The sequence below is a fragment of the Plectropomus leopardus genome, chromosome 6, assembly GCF_026936395.1.
Source record: "Plectropomus leopardus strain MGB_pleo_1.0 chromosome 6, ASM2693639v1, whole genome shotgun sequence".
NCBI classification, from domain to species: domain Eukaryota; kingdom Metazoa; phylum Chordata; class Actinopteri; order Perciformes; family Serranidae; genus Plectropomus; species Plectropomus leopardus.
Window position 1 is genome coordinate 28,352,418 of NC_142181.1, and position 19,519 is coordinate 28,371,936.

The 19,519-nt window shown below is 39.9% G+C and overlaps 1 protein-coding gene across 1 annotated transcript in view; it reads left to right on the forward strand.

Moving 5' to 3' along the window:
- Window positions 1-19,360, forward strand: part of LOC121943558 (FRAS1-related extracellular matrix protein 2) — a 67,541-nt gene extending 48,181 nt beyond the window's left edge. The window contains exons 7-24 of the mRNA XM_042487102.2: window positions 1,654-1,803; window positions 2,636-2,845; window positions 2,942-3,139; window positions 3,759-3,923; window positions 4,956-5,138; window positions 5,223-5,353; window positions 5,453-5,608; window positions 5,870-6,173; window positions 6,386-6,517; window positions 7,414-7,745; window positions 10,959-11,151; window positions 11,275-11,379; window positions 11,601-11,728; window positions 11,817-11,951; window positions 15,006-15,132; window positions 15,724-15,911; window positions 16,010-16,156; window positions 16,947-19,360. Of these exons, the coding sequence (XP_042343036.2) occupies window positions 1,654-1,803; window positions 2,636-2,845; window positions 2,942-3,139; window positions 3,759-3,923; window positions 4,956-5,138; window positions 5,223-5,353; window positions 5,453-5,608; window positions 5,870-6,173; window positions 6,386-6,517; window positions 7,414-7,745; window positions 10,959-11,151; window positions 11,275-11,379; window positions 11,601-11,728; window positions 11,817-11,951; window positions 15,006-15,132; window positions 15,724-15,911; window positions 16,010-16,156; window positions 16,947-17,447 (3,485 nt within the window). The 3' untranslated portion in view covers window positions 17,448-19,360. The remainder of the gene's footprint in view (window positions 1-1,653; window positions 1,804-2,635; window positions 2,846-2,941; window positions 3,140-3,758; window positions 3,924-4,955; window positions 5,139-5,222; window positions 5,354-5,452; window positions 5,609-5,869; window positions 6,174-6,385; window positions 6,518-7,413; window positions 7,746-10,958; window positions 11,152-11,274; window positions 11,380-11,600; window positions 11,729-11,816; window positions 11,952-15,005; window positions 15,133-15,723; window positions 15,912-16,009; window positions 16,157-16,946) is intronic.
- Window positions 19,361-19,519: the final 159 nt, after the last annotated feature.

The following is a 19,519-nucleotide window of genomic DNA, read 5'->3' on the forward strand; positions in this document are numbered from 1 at the left end:
TAATGGGCCATAGCTCTTTGAAGCTCACTATTTGCCTGCTTCACAAACCTTATCTGATTACTGGACTAGTACAACAGGGCTCAAGCTTCTGGCTGCCAACCTCAGGCGAGTAGATCTGATTACTACTCCTGTTAGAGACCAAGTGCAGGCAGCCAAAACCATCTTTGTTTGGTTTCTCTGTGGGGAGAAATTCTGGCAGCTGCACTCCTCTTGATGCAGCACTCATTGTCCCCGACTGTGCTCTCAGGACAGATTAAAGCATAAAAGTTTTCTGTCCTTTGCCTGCTCTTAGGGGAAATATTATTTCAACCACAGAGATGGCTCCTCTGAGAACCACAAACCCCAAGGCTTTGCCTAAAAGACTATTTTCCTTTAAGAACGTGTCTTATCTTGTAGAGCTGTTATTGCCAAAGCAGACTGCATCAAAATATGCAATATCATGTGAGACTAAGATTACTTGGAAGAATAATGATATAGTGCAAAATAATAAACACATTTTGTCTTGATCGGTAATTGTGCCTGGCAGCACTGTTGACAGTGAATCTATTTTTCCCCTGCTCTTGTGTTTTGGTTTCGTTAGATAACATAATCATTACGCAGTTACAACACTATGAATTTGTTTTTTGTTCAAAGCATTTATCACCCATTTGCCCACCCTCCTTTTTGGCTCATACTTTGTGATGAGAAACAGCTAAGTACCATTTTGTAGGTGCAGAGTTCCATTGTCATGGAAACCACAACTCTGCCCATGGCCATCGCCATTCACTCAATTTATTCATTATTGGTCACAGTTGCTTTCAAAAGAACAAGGTTTTTACAGCTCAGTAGTGTCTTGCTCCCATTAGTCATCATAGCAAGGATGTATGTGATCAGTTAAACGAAAAAAGCTGTGCATTTTGTAAGTAAAACCCATTGAGTTGGATTGGGTTCAGCTTGCGGCTGCTCAGGTTATTTCTGTGTTGCTTTAATGGAATGTGACTGACTCCCCGCAGTTTAAGTACATAAATAATCTCTTTGTGATAGCAGTAAGTGTTACAGTAGCTGACTGCACCACATATATTCAGAGGTCCAGGACCTTAAGCAAGCATTTTTTAAGTAGCGTGACATGAGAGGAAACAGACTCTGAAAGGGTTAAATAGAATAATAGTGGGAGAGTTTGGCTGCAGTGGAATCTCAGCTCATAGGAACACTAATTGCAGTCAGGCAGGCCCAGGCTGGCACATCGAGTTTTACATCCCCCAGACCTCCTGTCAGGCCTCCTGTCTGCCTCTCAGACCCATCACTATCAAAGTCAGCTCCACCACCAGGCTCATTCACAACAACACCAGGAAACACAGCTTTGCCTTCAGGTTGCCTTTGTGACTTGATGAATGAATACGCATGTAGAAATCCCCCCAAAACATCATTCCAGGAAGTTAGAAAGTGTTGTTTAAGATCTACAATTACAGTGTTTTCTACTTTTCGGTGTAAACATTGCCGCAATTTCTCCTGTAATCAGAGGTAATCTTACGGAGTACGATGGCTATTACAGATTCAACTCAGCAATTACAACATTCAGGTATCCTGTTGTGAAACAGCTAAAAGATGGTTATGAATTTCATCCTCCTGTCTGCTTTTCCTCATCTCCTTTACTCCTTCTTTTGTTCTCCCCAGCTCCCGTCTTCTACTTTGGCAACACAGACTACCACGTGGATGAGAGTGATGGCTTTGTGGAGGTGCAGGTATGGAGGACGGGGACTGATCTTTCCAAAGGAGGAACTGTCACAGTGCGCTCCAGAAAGACAGATCCTGTCTCGGCTGAGGGTACGTGTCCCAGCGAGGCGCCTCTCTCTGACAGCTTTAGCTAGTTAGTGCTTAGAGAAATGTAAACCACAGAAAACAATAGACTTAAGTCATCACCCTGTCACTCTTTGTTTTGCTGAGCTCAAGAGCCCATGGTGAAGCTGGATATGTTGGCTGGATGAACTGGGGAATGTAAACATTGTTTTAGAATAGGGGGAGAAAAGTCAGGGCTTTTTCTGTTGGCCCCTTACTTTGTAGGTGTCTGATATACTTATACACAATTTGGACTCCAAGACTAGTCACTATCTCCTCAAGCCTCTCCTACAGCCTCTTTTATCTCCTGCCCCAGGCAGTCTCCTCCCCCTTGCATAGATTTTTAACATCTCTGCTCTTGACTATGTTATAACCGTAAAAAAATAACTAGCATCTAATCATATGCAGCGTGGTAGAAATGCAAGCCCACATATAGGCACATAACTGGGTCATAAGTACATGAGAAAAGCCTGCAGGCAAAGGGTGAGCTCTCGGTACCTAGACTCTTTAAAGAATGGCAAATGAAAAACCTGTTTGCGCTTGGGGAGATATCCAGTTTCTTACAGCTCGCCTTTAATCACGCAACAAATTCCAACTGTTCATTGCTATCGACCACATGATAGAAAGTGTCGATTTATCAGCACACTGGATATATACTTTCATCTTGCTCGCTGCTTGACGTTCACAAATGAATTATGAAGTAACATGAGAACTGCTGTTGAAATATGATCAAGTGCTGTAGTCCATTTGTATTATATCAACTATATCCCCTAAGCACTTTGTATGGGACATGCCTGACCTATATTGTGTTGTGGAGCAGCTGGTGTGGATTATGTTGGGATCAGCCGGAATCTGGACTTCGCAACGGGGGTCACTATGCAGACGTTTCGAGTAACCATCCTGGATGACTTGGGCCAGCCGGTGCTGGAGGGGCCAGAGAAGTTTGAACTGGTACTCCGGATGCCCATGAATGGGATCCTTGGGGAGCCGAGCAAGGCTACCATCCTCATCAATGACTCGGTTTCGGACTGTGAGTGAAAATTTTGATTGTAATCAAAATTCATTGAAATGGTTACACTTTCTGTATTTCTGATGTAAATGTATTGGTTTAATTATGTTTTTCTAGTGCCAAAGGTGCAGTTCCGGGATGCTGTTTATGTTGGTCATGAAAACGCAGGGCAGATCTCAGCTACTGTATACCGCAGTGGAGATATCAGCTACAAGTCCACAGTACGCTGTTACAGCAGGCAGGGGACTGCCCAAGTCATGATGGACTTCAACGAAAGGCCCAACACAGATGCTTCCATCATTACCTTCTTACCAGGTAAACCTAGCCAGTAGTGTAATGTAACAAAGTAACAATGCTTTGTTACGGTACTTAAGAAAAGCACAGATATTCCCAAAATACACTTGAGTTTTTATATTTCTGTCAACATTCACTTTCACTCCACTACATTTCCTCTAGGCATTTTTGTTACTTAATACAAAATAGGGGAGGAAGGAAGGAACAGACAGATAAATGAAGCAATAGGCAAGTAGGGAAAAACTGAATTATTTTTTTTAATTATTTAGGTTATAAAAACGACCTAGCACGTTATTAAGAAACAAACCTCATAATTCTTAAAATCATTTACTTTTACTTTCAATATTTAAATACATTTAATATCAAAATTATTTTTGAAACTTAAGTACAGTAAAAATTAGATACTTTAAGATTTATACGCAAGTAAATATTCTAAAAAAGTGACATAATTTTTAATCAAAGTCATTTTTTGGTAACACATCTGTACTTTTTCACAAGAGTGGCTTTCAGGTACTTCATCCATCACTATCCACCGGCCTAACACATGTCCATTTACATGGTTTTTGTTTGATTTACTTGTTGGAATCAACTGCAAGGACATATGAAGTTGCTCAATATGTTTTCCCTTCACTTATTTCAGGGGAGATTGAAAAGTCGTGTGTACTGGTATTGGTTGATGACACAGAACATGAGGAAGAAGAGGAGCTTCGTCTAGTGTTGGGAAGCCCCAAGAGTGACTCTCCATTTGGAGCATCAATTGGGAAGCAGAATGAAACACTCATTAAGATCAAAGACGATGCAGACAGTAAGAATGCTGTGTTTTGCTATTACACGTTCCTTACAATAGTTCTGTTTAAATGCCACCATGTTATGTGATCATAACATCTCTTAAGTTATCCCAACGGCATAGATTTAGTTTGTGCAAAAAAATTGTACAATTTGTTTAGTCTGTGTGTTTCTCTCAGCCCAGTTGCTTTAGTTTCCCCAGATCTGCCATAATGTGTTTTATGATATTACCACTGGGGCAGCAAAATGTTGTACACACAGGGGCTTTAATATGTAGTGTAGTGCAATGTTAGAGTTATAGCATGACTGAAACTAGGCTTGGCTGTATCGATATTGTCATACCTTCATACCTTTCTGGAATTTCACCGGAGTATATGGTATATGATGGTATCATATACCCGCCCCCAACACCCTACCCCCGGCACCCCCAACACTGACCGACGCTCATGAGATGTCAATAAAGGTAATATTCTTACACCTATTTTTCTCATTAAACAGAGAGACAACCATACACCTTCTGAATTCATATTTTCCTCTTTCTTTAAACTGTTAGTTGCTCGTTAACTCGTTAACACACACACTTTTGGAAACATTCAAACTCGACAGAAACAAAATAAAACTCACCGGAACCGTCTTGGTTAGTCCTGCTAGTCTTTTAGTTAGATAGTCTGCTGTTCCAACAATGATCATCTTTGGTTTGGTCAAAATAATCCCAAAAAACAAGCAGGTGTCCCTGTGGTCTCTCTGCTCTGTCTCTGCTGTTGCGAGCATGACACAGACCGGCTGTTTACATCCTGCAAGGTTTTTCTCACCGCTCGCAGTCAGCTCAGCTGCCTGTTGCACCACACTGACCTCTGGTGGCACCAGATAGGCACTGCATGCAAAAAAACCTCATAATAGCCCTCTACAGTATGAAGTTTTTATAAAGATGATGGTTCAAATTTTTGACGGTATTGAAAATCACACCATGGTGATATCTTAATACCCTGGTTTACAGTAATACCATAATATCGCCCAAGCCGAATTAAATCTATATTCCATGTTTTCTCAGAGGCAATTATTAGGTTTGGAGAGACCAAATTCAGTGTGAATGAGCCAAAGGAAAGTGGCCAAGTGTCTTTGGTCAAGATCCCAGTGCTGCGAGTTGGAGACACCTCCAAGGTCTCTGTCATCAGAGTTCACACAAAGGATGGATCCGCCACCTCTGGGGAGGACTACCATCCCATATCTGAGGGTAAGTAATCCAGCTTGGCACTTTTATCGGAATATTTGAAATTTGCTGGAAAAAATATTTATCATGCCTGTCCTGTCTCGGCAGAAATTGTGTTCAAAGAGGGTGACACAGAGCACTACGTGGAGGTGGAGATCTTATATGATGGTGTCAGAGAAATGAGGGAGGCGTTCACTGTGCACCTGAAGCCTGATGAAAACATGGTGGCAGAGACAAAGGTGAAAATGAAGCCAAATTAGTATATAATTTAGCTGTCAAGTGTGTAACTACCTTCTCTGTTAACGTCCTTCTAATTGCCCTTGCTTGTCAATCAACAGATGAGCAAAGCCATAATCTATATTGAGGAGACCAACAGCATGGCGGATGTCACCTTTCCCTCAGTTCCCAGAGTGGTCTCTCTGCTGCATTACGATGACATCGACCGGAACAAGGACTCTCTCCCTGTGGCTGGATACCCTGTCATCTGTGTCACTGTATGTCCCAAGAGATAGTCCAATGAATACTTAATGGAATACTTTTCAGTCATTTCTAATGATTCATTTAGCAAGGTTTTTTGTCAGAGCAGTTTTACAAGTAAATACTGTTAATGAGGTAGTATTTAGCAGACGTGCACACTTCACTCAAGTATCAGCTACCTTGGAGCTCATCAGGAGTATACAGAAATGACTTTGGCAGCTACAGTGATTTTTGGCTGCATTTCACTCTCAAGTATAATCTCTTCTTTGTCTTTGCAGGCCTGTAACCCCAAGTACCCAGACTATGACAAAACCGGCTCCATCTGTGTGAGCGAGAACATCAACAATACCCTAACTCGTTATCGTTGGCTCGTTAGCGCCCCCACAGGACCCGATGGTGTCACCAGCCCTATGAGGGAAGTTGACTTTGATACATTCTTCACCTCCTCCAAGCTCATCACTCTGGATTCAGTCTACTTTCAGGCTGGTTCCAGGGTCCAGTGTGCCGCAAGGGGCGTGAACTCTAATGGGGATGAAGGTCTGGAGCTCAGTAGCCCAATAGTTTCCATCAGCATGGATGAGGGTGAGTGGAGCTCATTCTTGAGCTTGAAATTTTTAGTCTCTCTCATGGAAATGGCTCAATGCGATAAGCAGCTGCTGGCTTCATTTTGCTCTCCCACTGCAGTACTTGCTGTCCTTGTTCTGACAGAAAACTGTAACATAAAAGCATTTTCTGTGGAGGATTGTTAGGGGAACAAAATGTTTGATGTTTGTTTGTTTACGGCATGGCTGCAGGAATGTGCCAGCCTCGTGTTGCAGGCACAGTGGGGGCCGAACCCTTCTCTGCCAAGCTGCGGTACACGGGAACAGAAGACACAGACCACCCCAATCTCATCAAACTAACTGTCACCATGCCCCACATTGATGGTGAGAACAGCAGAATGAGTGTTGAGAGAATAATTTTTATCTGTGAAAAGTTCACTTAGAGGCAGGTTGATTGCGGTGGTGGAATGTAACTAAGTACATTTACTGAAGGACTGTACTTAAGCATCAATTTGAGGTACTTGTACTTCACTTGAGTATTTTCTTTTTATGCTACTGTATCCTCCACTACATTTTAGTGGGAAATATTGTACTTTTTACTTCACGACATTAAACTGACAGCTTTAGTGACTTTACAAATTAAGAGTTTTGCATTATAAAACGCAAGAGGAGTTCATAAAACATATTGTTTTATAATACATTAAGTTACCTAAAAGTTTACACAAGTATAGCTTCAATTATTAGTTCAGTAATAAATTAGGACATTTACAGAAAAACAATTACCAGCAATTTTATAAACATTTAAGTCTTTTTCTTTTTTTAATAATTTAGATTTTTGGGATGTGTTTTCTTCTTTTATTTATATTTTTAGTTTTGGGGTGTTTTTTCTGATTTAAAAAAATATTTTAAGCTTTTGGGGTGTGTTTTTCTTTCATTCTTTTTCTTTAATTATTTTGACTTTTTTGTGTGAAAGTTTTTTTTTTTTTAAGATTTTTCTGCATTTGGTACTTTAACTTTTAATAAATTTTCTTCGTTATACCTACTTTTACTTAAGTTCTATTTCCAATTCAGGACTTTTTCACAGTCTGGTTTTAGTACTTCGATGGATCTGAAAACTTCTTCCACCACTTGTTATTGGTCTAACAGTCCTCTTGAACTGGAAAAGTCTTAGAGACTGCACTCTTTTAATAAGAAGCTACTTCAGTTAATTTTTCCTAAACTGTGAATTTAACATTCCTATGCTACCACTTTCTAACTGCTATGTGTGTGTCCTTTCTCAGGTATGTTGCCTGTAGTTTCCACCCGAGCTCTGTCTAACTTTGAGCTCACACTGAGCCCTGATGGCACCCGTGTTGGTAACCATCGTTGCTCCAATTTGTTGGACTACACTGAGGTCAAGACTCGCTATGGCTTCCTTACCGAAGCCACCAAAAATCCAGAAGTGATCGGCGAGACGGCCTCCTACCAATACAGCACTTCCCTCAGGGGAACCAGTACACTGCGGTTCTACAGAAACCTCAACTTGGAGGCTTGCTTATGGGAATTTACCAGCTACTATGACATGTCTGAGCTACTGAGTGACTGTGGAGGCACCATTGGGACTGATGGACAGGTAAGCAGCCCCACCTCTGAGCTTCAGCTCACCTCTGACCCCTTTTGTCTTCTCTAGACATGAGGAGCACAGAGTCAGATCAATAAAGCCACAGCCCCCCTTAAGGAAAGGAATGTGGACTCAGCATTTACTGGAATGTTCTGTCCTATAAAGTCTTACCCACTTTTCATTTCAAAATCTTCCTGGGTTTTCAATCCAAAATGAATCATTTACAGGCATATTAAAACTCTGCTTGCCCACTTGGTTTTCCTTTTAAGATCCTAAAGTAAATACCACCCTGTAGAGACATCATCCATCATTGTCTGCAGACCTGTGTTAACCTCTGTAATAATGACTAACCCAACACCCTGCTTCCTTCAACTCCTGCTATGACCAGTTATTTGTCTTCTCAAAGTGGCAAGTCAATAACCAACGGCCTCATAAAAATCTGTATTCGTCTGTTCCGCCATGTGTGCATTTGGCTTTTTGCAGCAGCAGCTGTTATATATGAAGCTGAAAGAAGGAAATATTAAAGCCCTCTGTGTCCTCCTGGCATACATTCCTTGCAGATTTCAACATTTGCATTCGCCTTGGAAACCTACTGTTAGTTGACTTGCAGTTAATTAAGCTAGAGTGTTGATAAAGAAGGGCCGTAAGAGTGCACGGGGCACATCACGGTGAAAACCTCCACTGCGCTCCCTACACAGGATTATTAATTAAACCCCTACAGCACTTGCAAATAAATTTGGCTCTGAAGGTATATAAGAGTGTTTATTGGTTTGTGATTATAATGGGAGTTTCATTTCACATTTTACATGGCTTTAGGTGTATTTAATAACAAAGGCATCACCCAGGTGATAACAGTCATTCTCAACAAGTGGAACTTTGTAGCCTGTAGCCAGATGATGTAAATGAGAGTGTGGCAGTAATAAACACGTCTCGACAAGTAAGCAGACTGTTGCCGGTAATATAAACTTTACCTTGGCCAATAATAATCCCTTGAGGCTTAATTAATAACACACATATTTTTTAATTAAATGGTGACCACTTCACTTCTATCTTCTTTAATTAGGGTCCACATTGCTCAGCGATAATCAAATAATCTATAAAAGAAAATAGCAGCAAATTATGAAAGAGATGAATGGTTTTGACCCTCAGACTGCTTTGACGGTCTCATCTAGCTATCAAACCTCTGTTCTTGTCCTGATTGTCTTTCCATCCAGGAAGAGAATGGTATACTTTCAGCTCTTGTGCAGAGCTGTATGTAGATTTTGTTGCTATGGTTACTGAACAGAGCAAAAAATGGTATGTAGATGCATAGACTGAGGCATCACAGGCTCAGTTTCAGGATATGCAAGGCGGGATCAATGGAAAAAGAAAGTGCCTTTGTTTGTGGATGCCCCTATGACCTGAGTGCTCCTCTAAGTGGGTAGGCAGGCTGAGCGAAGACAGCTCTGTGCAGGCCGGGGCCAGAGTCATGTCACTGTGTAGGGCTTAGTGCCCAGCTTAACAGGACCATAGGAATCTATTAAGGCCCAGCAGGTTGTGTCAGAAGGCCATTCTGCAAATCATTTGCCTGAGCTCTCAGCTCCCAGAGGCGTAGGCACGCCTCCACATGAACGCAGAGCCAGTGCGGGCAGGTACCTCTCACAGGTCAGAGGAAAGTGCAGATACCAGAGAGAGCTCCCTCTGATGACTTTCACCACTTTGGATCCTTTTACCTTTTTAGGACAACTCTCTTAGAGAGGGAAAGTTTGAGCAACTCAATATCCCCAACAAATGTAAATTTAATTCCTTTTTAAACTCTTAACCAGTAAATATTTAGAAACATTTGATTTGCCATCAAAATGTTAGTTTAAGAGATGGTGAGAGTCCATCACGAATAAGAGAATATATTCACTCTTAGAGTTATTTTTTTTTTATTTATTAACTATTTTAAGTTTTTATTTAAAAGGTCCCACTAAGATCAAAAAGCTCTTTTTCAAGGAAGAGCTGGCCAAGAAAGGCAGCAGCACAAGATACAAACATCATTCTAAAAACACACAAAACAGAAGAACACATAATATATTCATATATCCAGAGGAATAAGCCATGCATCTCAAAATATTAGTTCAAGCTCTGACACCCCAACAATTCTGTCTTGGGCTTTTAAGATAGATTCAAAAGCACTCAAAACTCAAAATCATGGAGCTTTAAAATGTTCTGCAAAGTGAGTACAAAATACCAGTCCAAGGGAGTGAAATACTTCAAACCCCCGTTTCCACTCTCTGTACAACCAATTCATACAAAAGTCCTGTGACAGCAAAAAGTACTGTCCAACATTCTTCTGTGAAATAGACACATAGACAAGACAGGAGCATCCCTACAATTGCCTTGCATACAAAAGTATACCAATGTTTGCTTGTGGGTTGCCAGTGTGTGCCATTCTACCCAAGAGTAAAGTTCACAGTGATGAGTCAGTTTTACATTTTCATATGAATCCAAGGAAAGCATGGTAAGCTCTATCAATTATATGCAATAGCTGAGCAGAGACACGACAGATCCCCACAGTCCAACACAGGTCAAATACGTGGTCTCTTTTTTTACAGAAAAAGAAAAACAGAACTTGTCTTTAAGATAAGAACTTCATTTAAGCCTCATTTTTTTCTCCAAGCACTGCACATGTGGCTTAAAAGTAAGGGACTTATCAATCAAACTGCCAGGTGTATATAGCAGTAAACCTTTTCAATGACCTTTTGCTCAAGAGTGGCCTCTAAAACAATATTCAGCAGCTGACTCTTGGCTTTAGTAAATAACATAAGCTTGGTATTATCAGCACTGAGAACAAGTTTAAGACAGCATGGCATGGACAGCATTACAAGCAGATTCAGCAAGGGTGAATGCACAGCAGTAAATTATAATCATCATCATATAGAACTTCAAGTGAACTTACTGATGCCTACCTGAGGTTATTACTGTAGGCATGATTTCCTAGGAAAGTGTGCTTAAGTTCCCTAATACAAGCACCACCTCTGATCAGTATGTGGACTGAAGCACTATTCAGAGCAGAACTTGCTTACATCAGCCATGATGGCAGAATATTGCTCTTCATCTTCAGAAGTATTTTACATGCACTTTATTCAGGGTGCCTTGATGTTTTTCTCCTGATATCTTTACAACAAGGGTAAACCTGTCAATCTTTAAATTCAAATTTAAATGTTTTGCTCATACACAACATGTTGGTATTCATCGCAGGTGTTGAATCTGGTCCAGTCCTACGTGACCCTAAGAGTCCCGCTCCATGTGTCCTACGTCTTCCACTCCCCAGTGGGAGCAGGAGGATGGCAGCACTTTGACTTACAGTCAGAGCTGAGGCTCACATTTGTGTACGACACTGCCATCTTGTGGAGAGATGGTATCGGTAGCCCACCAGAGGCTGAACTACAAGGTAAAACTTGAACAGTAATCTGCAATATGAAATTGAGGATAACTTAAAATTCTGTCATTTTCAATAAATGTGGGGTTGTAAATTAATTAAGAAGTCAAATTAAAGCTGTGATTGTCTTTGCAGGTGCCCTGTACCCAACAAGTATGCGTATAAATGGCCAGGGACGACTAGTTGTCAACTTCCGCACTGAGGCTCGATTCAGAGGCCTGTTTGTGTTTGCACATCCAGGTACAGTGAATCACATAGAAGCAATTTAGTGTTCAACAGGCTAAATTTGATGTGGTATATAATGTAACTCAGCTTTTAACTGTTTTTACCCATGACCATGCATTTCAAGCTACACTATAATTGTCTTTTTTTCTTTTTTTTTTAAATCACTTTGATCATCATTGTCTTTTAAGTATTTCAACTCGCAACTGAGTTATGGATCTCTGCATTTTTTCCATCAGCTTCACCACTTACCTCCATGGTCATGTGTCCAGACCACCCTGGTTTGACCTTTAACCTCAGTTTAGTGAGAAACGAGCCAACCTACAATCAGCCCATTCAGCAGTGGACATTTATTTCAGATTTTGCTGTGAGTAAATAATTAGTTTTTCAAGGGGCAGTTTAATTGGTTTTTGTTTTTACACCTAATTCTAACTGATGATAATTTTCCCTCACAGGTGCGTGACTACTCCGGCACATACACAGTGAAGCTGATCCCCTGCACATCCCCTCCCAGCCTGGAGTACACCATCCCTCCAGTCTGCAATCCCAGAGAGCCTCTTACTTTTGATGTGGACATCCGCTTTCAGCAGGTGACCTCACTTTGTCAAAGAGAAGTAGCATGTAGCATAACTCAACTCTCTTGCTTTTCGTTGCTCATTAAAATAATGTACAACAGTTCAAAGTCGTGTAAACAGGTGCCGAGCAGAACACTGTGAATTACTGCAGCTATAGCATACATTATTGTGTGCATTAGTTTTATGTAGACGGAGATATGTTTGCTTGCAAAGACCTTTATGAACAAATTAACTGAATGGAAATGATGCTACAGGGTTGTACAGCATGTTTCACAACACAAACACCACATAAACACTACATTAAGTAAAATGAATGATGAAAATGTGATTCTGCTCGATTCACTGTGTGCACCGTGGTGCTGTCAGGTGTTTGCCATATTTTGTCTAAGATCTCGCGCTAGATGGAAGTTTTCAACTTGGATATCTGACTGTAATGACCAATTATATTGCTTTAATCCTTTTCTCTTTTGTCTAAGGTCATTTTTTGTGAGTTCCAAGTACAACTGATGGCAGCACAAGACTTGGTTCACCCACTGAAGCTAGGAAAATTGGCCTGATTTCTTAAATAAAAAAATAAAAAAACATGGGAAGAGAGTGACGAGCAACATAACCCTTTGAAACCTGAGAAAATTGATTTCACTCAAAAACGTGGGAGAAGGCCTTGAGCAGCAATGAGCAGCTTAACAACACATGCCCCCCTAAACTTGGTAAAAAGTCAAGAAAATTACCTGAAAATAAGCAACAAAATAAAAACGGAAAATAGAAAAGTAAAGTAAAGAAAATCAAAAATAACAAAATGACCTAAATGACATTTTTTCACTTTTTTTTTGATAATTTTCTTATTCTCTCCACTTTGTTGAACTGATTTTAAGATCATTTTCTTTATCACCTTTAACTAACATCTTGCAATATGTGGGGTGTTTCTTGCCAAGGTGGTCATTGCATTTTTCCCCCATGTTTTTGAAAGAAATCAAAGCCAATTTGTTCAGGTTACAAAGGGTTAAAAAATGGACAAAATATGCACAAAATTTTTTAAAAAGTTTTAAAAAATACAAATAAAATACAAATAAAGAACATTTTTAAATATATAAAAATAGTTTTCTAAATATTTCCCCTTATTTTTTATCATAATCATAGTCCTCATAATCCTCCCTTGTTAATTTTTTATTTTACTTTTTTTTTCTTTCTGCAGAACATTTCTTCCCAAGTTACTCATTGTGTTTTTCTCTGTATTTTTTTAAAGAGATCAAACCGATTTTCTTCAGAGGTTCTAGAAGTTGAAATGCTAGAGAAAGGCATCTGAACAGTTATTACAGGACACAGGCATCTGTGACCTATAATAACTACACTGATAACCAACAGGTGCATGTAAAGGGCACCTAAAAGTGCAGCTAGCATTTCACTTCCAATACACATTTTGTCAGATGCATCTCCTTATGGTCCACTAGCTGTCTAGTTTGTGTGTCACTGAAGAAAATCTTGTGTTCCCACAAAGCCCTGACTCTCTGTATAAGAAACAAAGTGGCTCGGACCTAGTCACGTAACACTATTCCAGCCAAACAGGGAGCATTTCTGCTCATGCACAGGACAGGGAAAAGGCCATGGATGAATAAAGAGAAAGGCAGTGGGAGCAAGAGGAACAGTAAATCTGGCATAGCTAACATGCCAAACTCCACAGCTCAAGTATCAAGTATCTTTCTCCAGAATCCCTGACTCCACCTTTAAATTCAAACTTCACCACAAAGTCAAGCTTCAACACGAATGAGTTCACAAGAAAATAAGTGTAATGTTCACTTGAATGTCCACAAGGTTTTTTCAACTCACAAAAAGGCCTCCTTAACATGACAGCATAATCAAACTGAAATGCCAAAAAACAAAATGTCCAAAGCATTGCAAAAAAAAAAAAAAAAATCCCAAAGAAGAGTTTAACTCACCAGATGTATTGGGAATCTGTAATGTGGCCTTGTCTTGAATCTAGTCCTCTGCTCAGCAGCAATGCTCCTCAAATCACACTGATTTCCTCGATCACTTCAGATTGATGAAGTAGAACCATAAAATGAAGCAAAAGTCTTTTTCCTCTTTCAGTGGAAATCTGCCCAGATCCTTCTTTACTCCTCCATCTATCTCCATAAAACATTTCCTCTTGCACCAACACCAAACAGTTCCTCTTCCTGTGCTCCCAGGCCACACCCCCTAACACCTGTGATCTGGACAAACAGATCACCTGACCAAAGTGTCATCAATATGACACTATGCAAGTAAAAACATGTGACCACATATCTTACCTGGACTCACAACTGTTCATTTAACTACACATAACACAAACTACTGCTGTACATTAGTAGCAATTTTGCCTATCAATCCTTGTGCAAGTGAAATGTAATCATAAGTCTTTCACTAATTCACCACTTCTCCTTCATTCATTACTTTCTGTAAGCCAGTCATTATTTATTTCCTCACCTCTCTCTGTTGTCCCATCACTTGAAAAATCTAAGAGGAAACTCTCTCCTGGTTCACTTTATCTTATCAAATGCTCATAAAACTGCAACTCTTCTCACTTACGCTGACAGGAACAAATCTCTAGTTAACATCCCACTTTTAATTCATTTAGGTGCAGCTATATGTCTAGCTCCTGATGCCAACATCTAACCACCCCAGCATCAAAAACACCATCTACAATGATAATAGCCAAGCTGGATACATTCATGAATTGTTTTACCCATAAAATGCCAGTAATAAAAGCTTGTCATTAATTATTTTGTCTGACCGAAAGTCAAATAAAATCAGATTGTGAACTTACACTGCTTAGCAATGTGTCATATTCTTACTTAGAACTTTTAAAATAAGCAGATATATGGAGCGCCTGTACAGAGCCTACCTCCTCGCTGCAGCGGCCACAGGTTTGACTACGCCCTTGGCCTGTTGCTGCATGTCATCCCCTCTCTTGCCCCCTCTCATGCTCCAGCTGTCCTATGCAAATAAAGGCAAAAAATAATTGAAAAACAATGAGCAGACATACTGTATGAAGTGTACATACATTGTAATTTTGTATCTTCTGTGTGTTTCTAGGTCAGCGACCCCGTGGCTGCTGAGTTCAGTCTGAACACGCAGATGATCTTACTCTCTAAGCGTACACTCTGGCTCTCAGATGGCTCCATGGGCTTTGGACAAGAGAGTGACACTGCCTTTTCACAGGGTAAGGCAATAACATGCAGTCAGAAAGTGCCAAATGCTCTTTAAAGTTTGTGGATTAAAAACATTACAAAGAAACTGAGCCCAAATAGATATTGCAATTGAACGGGTGGTTGTGAATGTATTTTCTTGCTTAGCTCCTTGGACCAGATCATTCTGCTGATTAAAAAGAAATTCCTGTTTGATGAATATATCTGTTGAATTAGCAGAAATGTCCCCATTAATTTCTGACCCAGCAGCAAAAAAGTGGATTAAAAATGAGCACTACGTGAAGTGTCAGTTTGATCACTTTCATGTCTTTTCCAAAACAAATTAATTATGAGAGCCTGATCTTTTTTCTCAACAACATATTGAAAGTCTTTGTAAAGTCCTTGAAGCTGCTGTTAAATTTGAGTGTTGAAAGCTCTTGTTGCCAAGAATAAGGGAGTAGCTTTAGCTGAGCTTTTAATGTTGTCTAAACAAAATAAAATTACTGGAGAGAACTGCACCAGTGTACATAATAAAACCTTTTTAGTGCAACTATCAATTAAACCACCAAGTTAATCCACATGTCATGTTAGTGTTGAATTGATGAAAACTATTTCTCATCCCTCAGGGGACACAATTTATGGCCGAGTGATGGTGGATCCAGTGCAGAACTTGGGCGACTCCTTCATTTGCAACATAGAGAAAGTGTTCCTGTGCACTGGAGCTGATGGATATGTCCCTAAGTACAACCCCAGCAACTTTGAGTTTGGCTGTCTGGCTGATGCTCCCTCGCTACTCTACAGATTTAAGATCATTGTAAGTAACAAAAGTATATCTTGTCATGTCAAACATGCTTTGTGTCCAGTCAAACTTACACACTCCTTCTTGTGTCATCTTCAAACTTCTTCTGATAGGACAAGGCCCAGCCAGAGACACAGGCGCGATCATTTGGCAGTGTAGCTTTCAACGCCTTCCTGGCAGTGGATGACCATGGCGCTTTAGCTCTAGTAAGACAACCTGGGTCAGATGGTTTCAGAGTTGATTCGTCGCCTCTCTTCCAGGTCAGTGTGAATATCAGGCACAAGAAACACATTCAGCACACACTTTCGAATCGTTCACATTCTCATATGCATCCTAAAGATTTTATGCTGGAATTTACATTTTTGTGAGGCCAATTAACTGAGTCTGGACTGTAACTCAGGGAACTGGTGTGAACTTGTGGCGTCCCACTGTGCAGAGAGCCAGTGGAAAGAGCAAGATAAAAATAATGTGAATCGTAGTCACAGAAAGTGACCTTCAAAGGTGTTTTTTCCAACTGATATTTTACTTTTTCTTCTTAACAAGCCAAGAGGAAAAAGATTCACTGACCTAACACTTTCTGTGTGGAAACTTTAGAGTAAGCAATCTCATCATTGTGTGGGCTGGCCTGAATGTGGCCTCTGATCCTGCGATCAGAGGCCACATAACAGGCATGACTCAGACTATTTCATCAAGTCCAGATTGCTTCCTCTGGTCAGTGAATGTGTTTTTCTTGGCTTGTTAAGTAGAAAAACTCAGTATCAGTTTGTCTAAAGGCCTGATTTTCAAATGGCTTAGAACCTCTCAACTCTGTTGCCCAGTAACAGCACTGGCCACATTGTATATTTGAGAAGACCAGATATACAATAGTGCAAAATAACACAACAAACAAGGGTGCATAAAGGTAAGCTTGAATGACAGGTACTGTATTTTTAATGATGTATTACAAGCATTTTATGGTGGATCTTTTAACAATGGACCTGGTGTTCAGCATTAATATGTTCCATAAAATGACCTACAAGTATCTTTAAAAAAAAACAAAAAAACAAACAGGTGTCTGCAGGGAGAGAGTGGTACATTCACACCATCTACACTGTCCGTTCTCGGGACAACGCTAACCGAGGCATTGGGAAGAGAAGCCTGGAGTACCACGTGATGAGCCAGCACACAAATGTGCTTCCAAAGGGTCAACATCGCACCAGAAGATCAGCCAACGATGTGCCAGACGTGATAAAGGAGATCGGTCAGAGTAACAACCGTGGCACCAACATCCTCCATATCGCATTAGATCGCAGCAGCCAGCAGAGGACAAGCCCAGAGAGGGACATCTTCACCAAAGGGGTCATCCCCCGTGAGCTCAACCAGAAAGACAACAGCGATGACAGACTTGTGTTGATCATTGGTGTCTTTGTCGGGCTGCTCCTAACGGTGCTCATTATCATAGTGGCAGTTTTACTGGTCCGGTCCAAGAGGGAGAAGAAAGACACACCCAAAAGCTCCAGCAGCGCAGAGCCCATGATGACACAAGGCCTCAGTGACAGCTCCGAGGTCTAACAAACAGACTGATGATTGAGAGTTTTAGTTAAAATTTTTGTTTTGCAAGTGCCTCACATTTAAATAAAGATTGAAGAAGCAACACAAACTATAAGAGCTTTGATTCAATTCAGAAATCTACTTGAAATACTGCATCACTTCCACGGCCGGGGAGTGGTCCAGACAAGAACTTGGAGACTTTGTTAGCAGCTGTTTCAAGGCACTTATCAAGTTGTCAGCGCTCACGTATTGATTTGCTTTCGATGCCACTTGATCCAAAAAAAAGGTGTTATTACGTTTCCAAAGGTGCTACAGAGGATGCCTCTTAACTTGACTGGCATCTGGTGTTTTAGGTCAAGAGAAGGTTGATCTGTTGCATACTGTAGTAGCTGTTAACAATGAGCTTCGTATGTTTGATTTGCTGCATCAAGACACTGTCCATAGTTTGCTTACACTGGGTAAACATGTCTGTTCCTATAGAGAATGATTTGTCCTTAGATTCAGTGCGTGCCTAAGAAATCAGAGGTTTTATGATGTATGTTATGTTTTGTCTTGTGTTATCAGTAAGACATTCATTCAAGTGAGATAAATGACATTGTTTTCTTGTGCTCATGCTTTTGCATGCATTTAGTTTTGTATTTTAAAACTGTTTGAAATTGCAAAAAAACAAAAAAAAGTTTAAAGGCTGATTTGAATGGAATTGTGACAAATACGTCTGATCTACTGTATTTCCACCAGTCTGTGTTTTGCAGTCTATCCCATAAAAGCAGTATTTATCAAAGGCCAGTTGTTATTGTTAATCCCCCTAATATTTAGTTGTCGAAACACTGTATAATTTTTAGACCTTATAATTGACACATGGCACTGAATCAAATCAGAGAAGTGAGATTGTTAGTCTGTAGTATTGAATTGACTTTCAAAACAGCTGGTCTGCAATGTACAGTGTACAATAGTAGCCATTTCAGATCCACTATTTCCAACGGGAACTGTTTTCACTTTTGGCACAAATGGTATGCTAAATTTCAGTTTAAAGTGTTGACTTCTGTAGCTTATTATAGATAGCAGGGACTCCAGATCCCTCTCACAACAGGGCTATGTGTTGACTGTGCTGTTATTTTTTTTTTCTTTTTTAAACCTTGATATATTGTCTCACAAGTTTAGCAGATTTCACTTAAAGGGAATGAAATGTTTTACCCTCAATCAGCATATCTCCTGTCACAACTGCTGTCGTCTCTCTGATTCATTAGTTTGAAATGTATTTATTTATTTTTCAATGCTTGTTTTTTAGTGCTGACACACCATGTTATCTCCCTTTTTATTATGCTGTCTTTGTCAAACCGTATGAGTTGTTATTGGGATTTCAATATACAATAAACAGGTTATGTGCCATGCCACATTTGAACATAATATGAGCATCAAACAAGCTTTCATGTATCAGTGTTTTGGTTTTTGTTTGTTTGTTTTTTCCAGATCCAGGCACCGGATTGCCATAAAATCTGATTACCTCATACTACTGTATATCATATAATAGACACTAACTTCATAGTCACTACTTAATGCCAAGTTTATTTGCAAATTTATTTTGAAATTGAAAACAATTCTATGCAACCGTGATATCATACCTTCATGAAATGTTTACCCAAAATATGTTTGTTGTTGGGTTTTTTTTCCAGTGCACAATTAGCTTGCTTATTTAGGTTCGACACTGTATCAATGTACTGTGGTTCTTTATCCCACTCCAATGCTTTGGGTGCATTCTGAGCTTTTTTTATGCACATGTATTTATGTATATACTTATGTATTACCTATAAATACACCATTTGGATGTTTTGGGAATGGTTACTGTTAAGACATGCATACTGTATGTGCTGTAAGTATTTGTAACATAGACCAGAAGCACAGCGTGGTCTGCAAATAAATAATTTTTCAAGAAATTGTATGTTTTTGATTAAACATATGTTTAAGCTTAAAGCTGTTTTTTGCAGAGATGTTCCAATACCATTTTGTCCTTCCCAATACAGATTCCAATTTCTGATACATAATATCAACCACTGCTTAAAAACAGCTGTATAATTCTAACCCTATATGGATGT